The 7,478-nt window shown below is 35.2% G+C and overlaps 1 protein-coding gene across 1 annotated transcript in view; it reads left to right on the plus strand.

Annotated features, from left to right (window-relative positions):
- Positions 1-7,478, plus strand: part of LOC110038895 (sulfofructose kinase-like) — a 35,331-nt gene that overhangs the window by 22,162 nt on the left and 5,691 nt on the right. The window contains exons 7-10 of the mRNA XM_020743813.1: positions 5,059-5,169; positions 5,555-5,681; positions 5,968-6,071; positions 6,724-6,862. Of these exons, the coding sequence (XP_020599472.1) occupies positions 5,059-5,169; positions 5,555-5,681; positions 5,968-6,071; positions 6,724-6,862 (481 nt within the window). The remainder of the gene's footprint in view (positions 1-5,058; positions 5,170-5,554; positions 5,682-5,967; positions 6,072-6,723; positions 6,863-7,478) is intronic.

Below are 7,478 nucleotides of genomic sequence, written 5' to 3' on the forward strand. Positions count from 1 at the left end.
GCTTTTTCCGGTTATTGGGCGGAGTTCGGGTCGGGTCACGCATTCTGCTTATTTATCTTCGCTGGGGGCCACCATTACACATGTTAATTTTACATTCGCTACCGCATGCAGAGAACATGCGGTCGTCGGACCTAATAATTTTTCGTGAGCGAGAGGAAGAAATTAGGATTTAGGGCTTTTTTAGGAAGAAAAAATAGGTTATATAATAATAATAATAATAATAATATTATTATTATAATATACTCAATTTTATGCATTTTCTCCTAGACACACCATTGTTGTAAAATGAACATCTCGCTTAGGCAAAATCGACGTTTCAGACGCGTCGGCGATGTCTGTTTTGTCATATGAGATTGTCTGGGCAACCTCGTCGACGATTGGGTCGAAAATGCGTCAAATTCTATTTCCGTCGAAATTTTGGTTTGAGTTCAATTGATTAGAATGGTGTAGATGGCTGTCATGAGAAGTCTAGAAAAAAATTTGAAGTGATTTTGAGTTGATTAGGATAATTTGGTAGATTTTGGTCACTTATTCAATTTTGGGGTGTTGGGTTGGACTTAGGTTAGGTTGGGTTAGGTTTAAATTGATGGTTCAAAATGGTTTAAAGGAACGTCACAAAGAGTTTTCAACATAAATTGGGTGTCAATTTTGGGATTTGGGCATTCAATTTGGTGGAATTTGGGGACAACCAATTTGAAGCAAATTTGAGGATTTTGAATGTGGGTTGAAATTGAGTGAAATTGAGGCTTGACCAAGGCCAATTAAATGTCCAATTTGATTGTCCAATTTGACAATTAAATGTCCAATTTGATGTGTAGGATTGCTATGAAGAGTTTAGGATTCAAATTGGGGTAAATTAAGATAAAATTGAGGTCAATTGAATAGTCCAAATTTGTTTCGGGAACAAAAGGGCTGAATTGGGCAATTGGTGAAATTGAGGTGTCAACCATCCTGATGTGAGTCACGGACCAATGAAATCTCGATTTGGGTCCTCTATGTACTGGTGCTAGCTAAACTCCAGCCTAGGGCTAGAGGGTGTAGGAGACCATCTACATGAGTTTCCCAAAGAATCAAGGGATCATAGTCAATAAGTTGAGTTCAGGGTTGTGAGTAAATAGGGGTGAAAGTGAGTGACAATGAGTGTGAGTGACTGCAAGTGAGTGAACTTGCTCCAGACCAACACCCAAGGTCAACCCTAAGGTCAAGCAGTCCTATGGGAACTCATCTTGAGCTCCCTCATATTGACCCAATCTACTAAATGCTAGAGGTTATAACCAATATGTGAAACTTCAAGTTGAGCTCAGAAAGTTTAGAATTTATAATGGTGAGTGTTCTTTTTCTAATTTTCTAGGAATAGTCAGCAGAAAAGTCCTATAGCTAGACCCTAGGCTACTTAAAGAGGAGAAAGCTAGACCTCAACCAAAAGTGAGGTCAACACACATCAACTTAATTCTTCTATAATTTGTACACTTTTGTGCATCCCCTTTATTCTTAAAAATGGAGACTAAAATACTCTTCCTCCACTCCTCAAACATCTTTTTAGTTTTTAAAAAAATATTAAAGAGTTTAGTAAGCCAAGAAACTCCCAAATCTCCTAAATATTTTCACACTTCAATTGGGATATCATCAAGTCCTACATACTTTCCACCCTTAGTTTTCTTTAAAGCCTCATCAACTAAACCCAGCAAAAGAGAGCCAAGAACATAATATAATTTTCACAAAACTGAGCTTAGTTTTAAGCCAAATCGAACCCAGCGAAAGAGCTAAATTGAGCCCAGCAAAGGGACCAAAAACAGAGAAACGTCCCAGGTAAACCGAGCCTAGCAAGAGGGCTAAAACAGGAAAGATTTCTAGTCAAAACGCAACCCCAAAAGGAGTCAAACCGAGCACATCAAATGGGTCAAAACAGGGCCATCAAAATCAGATTTCATAAAGCCTTAAGCCTTAAAATTTTGCACCCTAGCATATGTTTCAAATAGTAACAGGTAACAGGGAATGAATAAGCATAGACAGATCCCTAATGCCAACATATTATCCAGTATTGAAACTAATTCCAGCATAGCAACAACAACAAAGAATTTCAGCATTACATTTATAGCATATATTCCAGATAAGCAAGTTTCATCACATGACAACAAATATAATTTTCCAAATTCTATCTATCATGCATTTTGAGCAGGAAAAGAGAAAGTATCCATATTATGCTCCTTTTTAATTGTTTCTAGAAACTATTCATGCTTAAATCTCAAAACAAGCCTAAACTTTACTTCCGCATGCTTTAGAAGGGAAAAAAGAGTAATTTCAGGTGCAAATTCGAATGATGCAGATTAGAAGGGAGAAGAGAAATACCTCTTAATGTAGACTTAAAGCAAAACTTTAGAATAAATTTAAGAAAATGCTTCCTATAGAAAATTTTCTCCCAAAACCTTCGAGAAAGCGACGACCCACGAACACCCCAGCATACAAGAACCTAGCCGAGAAGGAATTTCGACAGAACTTTCTCCTAAAAGCCTCGAACAACAACTAGCGAAAACCTTAGTCTTCTTTTCTCTCAGAAAATTTTCAACAACCCAGAAAAGTACCTTAAGAGGCCTTTTTATAGGCAGAGATGAGAGGGGGACAACCACCTACCACGATTTCGTGGTAAAAAAAAATAACGGGGAAGGAATCGCCGCAATAAAGGAGAAGGTAAAGCCTCGAGAAGAAGAAGGGTCGGCTAGCCCTTCTCCTGCGATTAGAGAGCTGAGATGTCGAGTGGCCACGCGAGGAAGGAGAAGGGTCGAGAGAAGGGAGGCAGCCACGTGGATGAGCCACGGGATCTAGGGCACACAGAGGGAATGAGCCGAGCGGCTGGTTGAGCCGCGTGATCGAGTGGGGAGCTAAGTGTGCGGGAAAGGGGGTAAATAGGGTTTAGGATTATAAATCTTATTATAATTAATGATATAAATATAAAAATATTTAATATTTTTAAAATAATATTTAATTCGTACCTTTTTATTCACGCGTCATATCGTAGCAAAATGGATGTCCCTTTTCGGTAATTCTGACGTTCCGTATGCGTTGGTGCGGTCCGTTTCGTCGTTAGAGGTCGTTTTGACGAATTCATCGATTTGCGTGCAATTTGCTTGTGTCCGAAAATTATAGTAATATAAGTGTCTTTTCTTGCTAAAATTGATGTTCTGGACACGTTGGGGCAGAGGTAGTCTGGAGAAGTTCGCATTTTCACCCATCCTTTAAGCTCAATTTTAGTCCGACCTTGTGCAACTTAGTGAATTTTGTACATTTTATGTGTGTGTGAGTGTGTGATGATAAAGTTTTGAAGAGGTTTTCCCAAGGCTTGAGATCTTATTGGGAACTTCTCCTTGAGTATCCACATGATAGTCCTTAACCACTCAACCATACGACGATGGTTTTGAGATTATTGATACGAGGCATCACAAGAGAAATAGGAAGTAACTGGAATTTCTAAGGGGATGGATTCCAATACTAGTTTTCTAAGAAGATAATCAATAGGAACCTCAAGCGCTAGATCCTAGGATACTAAGGAAAAAAAATAATGACCTAAAAAATGAGGTCAACAGATGAGCATATGCACTTATAATATTAAAAATTTTAGTATCAATGAAAATCTTAAAGGCTATAATTCTATCTCCAACTCTATTAATTTTTACAGTATTTTCTTTCAAACTCTTATCTATAATTACACCTACATCATTTTTAGTGCGACTCTTACTAAAATACCAAAGTTTAAAACATAAAATATCAATCTCCTTAGCCTTTTCTCCAACCCATTTACTTGAATGAATAAGATATTTATTTTTCTAAAAAACATAATTTTCCTATGAATCATAATATCAACTAATTCTATTAATTTACTATGGAGAGTGCCTATATTCCAAGATCTTATCCTGATATTAGTTGCATTAGTTTTATGGACTAACTTCTTTACCCACATTCGTTCATAATGTGGGAACCCTTGCTTATTTGACACTACACCCTGGCGCGGGTGTAATGGCCCTTGCACACTTTTCACTGTATTCAGGCTATACAGTGCGTCGCTTTTAGATGATGCCCTAACACTTACACAATGATCGAAATGATTCATATCATGATTTTTTTCGATAAGTTTTACGCTGGTTGTCCACTACCTAACGCAACCCTTCGCTTTTCATATCCAGGCTTGAGACTGGCAATGACAGTGTTAAAACATCCGGGCTTGGGACCGGCAATGACAATGTTAAAACATCATTTTAGGATAAATACAAATTATCCATTATTCTTAGATAATAGTGGGCTCTATGTTTTTGTACAGATTTAATTATTTTTTGTTATCTCCAAAGCAAAATTTTAACAAATTTAGATTAAAATTTTCACCTTCTTAAACTCGTATACATAGAGGAAGTAAAATTGGAGCTGGGGGTGCCTATTGACAATTGCTGTTGAAAAAATAGAAATAATGAGAGAATTAGAGAAAGAAAAGGCTTCTTTAAGAACGATCCAGTTGAGGCCTTTTGGTTTGAGTTAGATCCTTTTGTTTATCATCTCGTGTTTGGTTCTGGTTGTTTCTACAAGATGTTATTGGGTTTCCTATTTGTTTTTCTTATTGTATTTACTCATAAATAATGTTTAGTATTTTAAATGTTCCTTCAATGAAATTATTTACTCTTACTTAAATCTTTGGATATAATAGGTCTTTTACTAAATCGTTGGTTATACCCAGTAAAAATATCTATTTTGTATTGCTCTTTCCAAATATTTCTAATTGAATGTCTTAATGGAAAATGCACCTTCTCAGAAATTTGTTCCTTGAGGACTTATTACCTTCGCCAAAACTTTAGATATGGTCATGAAGTTTGCATTAACAAATATGCTTGCTTTAAGGCTTTTCTATGATTCTAAGCTTTTCATGTATGAAATAATCAATTAATGCTAGGATATCTTTAACTTGCTGCAAATTGTTATCATATTCATTTTTTATTTATTTCTCATGTCTTGAATGGGGAAATAACTGAATCAATCATTATTCACATAAGCAATAACAAGCTTCTTCACATGCAGGCAGCTCGTATGGGCATTCCAATCCTAGTTGAAGCAGAACGCAAAAAAGCAGGGCTTGGTGGTCTCCTTGATTTGGCAACTTACATCATATGTTCGGAAAAATTTCCTCAGGTTGCATTGAAATTCTTACATTTCAAAGTAACCTCATTTTCTAACTTTGAATGCTGAACTTTGGTGAGATATATTTTGAGCTCGAGTTTTCAAGTGTTTTTTGTCCTTTGATGTGTTTACATAGATCTTGACTTGTCTATGTACGTTGCATTTCCTCACCTAAATTAGGGATAACCATGCGGTATTTATTGATTTATTAATGTTTGCTTTTTATAAATAAAAAAGGGAAGATGGTGATAATGAAGAATATTTATTTATTTATTGATTAAGTACAAAACAACCAATTGTAGCATTCTTATGGGTGATCTTATTTCTTATAGATCAGCATTCCTTCATAATTAAGAATATGATTTTCTTTAATTTGGCGTTTCATTGGAAATGGCAGGCTTGGACATCAGTCTCTTCTATGCCAAAAGCACTCGTATCCATTCTTCTAAAATACCCAACCGTCAAATTTGTAATTGTGACCCTTGGTGAAAAGGGTTGCTTGATGATTGACAGAAGAGCATGTGGTATTTTCTTGAAGGCAGATTTACATGTATACTACTTAATTCCTATGTATTTACATCTAACTCCTAAACGTCAACTTTTACATATGTGCTACTTTACCTGTACATGAAATAGTGTTATTTTTAATGTGATATGAAAGATTTGGTTGGTCTAAATGTAAAAATGTAAATTTTGGTTGTTAGATATGTAAATACATAGGAATTGGGTGGTATATCTGTAAATGCCTAAACCTGTATTGGTCAAATTAATAATCATTCTTGTTCTAATTAAAACCTTATTATTTAATAGGTGAAGACCCTGATCTAGATGCCATAGACGCAGACAGTCTGACTGAGTCACTAAAGCTGAAAATTGATGAAAACGTTACAACTCCAACATATGTTTCTTCGGTGGTAGGTTTGAGCTTATTGTTCGAAGCCATTGTTTTTGAGCATGGAATCTGGAAACTGCTATTCCTATGTGTAACAGCATATTCGTTAAAACAAAGGGACATTTATATACATAGTATATAATTCTATGTATTTACATATATCGCACTTAACTTTCATATTTGCACACATCACTCAAATCTTTAGTATCGCATAAAAAACAGCACTATCCCATTTTAAAAATGAAATACAAGCTCCAAACTACTATGTATGAAAATTATTAAGTTAGGTGTGAGATATGTAAATACACAAGCATTGTGAGCCTCGTATGTATATTTCTCTAAAACTAATCTAATTAGACATTGTGCATTTCATTTATTTTTCAGCATCTCTTAATTCTCTATATTGCTTCAAAACCAGAGAAGACAAGGCCTGTCTCAGTTCCTTATGGTTATATTGGTGGCATCAAATTTAAAATTTTTATTTTTGTTTGTTTAATTTATATTATTTCTTCCTCCAAAACATTTAGGTTTGTTGTTCTTATATCTTTCGCTTTAAAGTTTATAAATCATTTATGCATTTCTAAAGAAGAAGCTGGTCATTAATCCCACTCATTGCTTTGGAGGATTGAGCAATTGAAAGTTCACGAAGTCCCAAATTTTTTCTTATTTCTTAGTCAAGCGTAAGACTAAAGGCAAATGGAATAGGCACATTAGATGGAAAATTGCTCTTAGGGACTGCTGAGAAGATTCCTCCCTCAGAAATTCTGGATACTACTGGTGCTGGTGATGCATTTATTGGAGCAGTTCTATATGGTACGTTGTCCTTTTCTTTTATTGGTTCGTGTCGCATTCTCATATTGTTTAAAAAGGAATTTACTTGCATAGCACACAATTCTTCTGTATTTATATATCTAACATTTAAACCTTCATATTTACATACAGTTCACTTTGGTAGTTTGGTGCTTTAAACCTATGCATGAGAAGGTGTTTTCACGATTAAAAAGGGGTAAAAATGCTTTTTTGGATGTGATATTAAAAATTTGACTGCTGTGTGTGTAAATATAAAGTTTTAGGTGTGAGAAAAGTAAATATATAAGAATTGTGTGTTGTGAATGTAAATGCCCCCATTTAAAATTTATTTTGATTGCAAGTGTAGTGCAGATTTGTATGTATTATATAATCGCAATAATGTTTAATTTTTTGAAATAATTTGTGGTGATCTATGTGTGGCTATTTAATGGAAACTATCCCTACTTCTACTACAACTAGGACTGTCAAAACGGCTTGTTGTTCGCGAACAACTCGTGTTCGGCTCGTTAATATGCTCGTGTTCGTCTCGTTCGCTAATTTAACGAGCCGGACACGAACAAATATTTGTTCGTTCATGTTCGGCTCGTTTTGGCTCGAAATATTACTAATCAATTATGTA

This window comes from Phalaenopsis equestris, unplaced genomic scaffold (assembly GCF_001263595.1).
Source record: "Phalaenopsis equestris unplaced genomic scaffold, ASM126359v1 Scaffold234275, whole genome shotgun sequence".
Classification (NCBI taxonomy): Eukaryota; Viridiplantae; Streptophyta; class Magnoliopsida; order Asparagales; family Orchidaceae; genus Phalaenopsis; species Phalaenopsis equestris.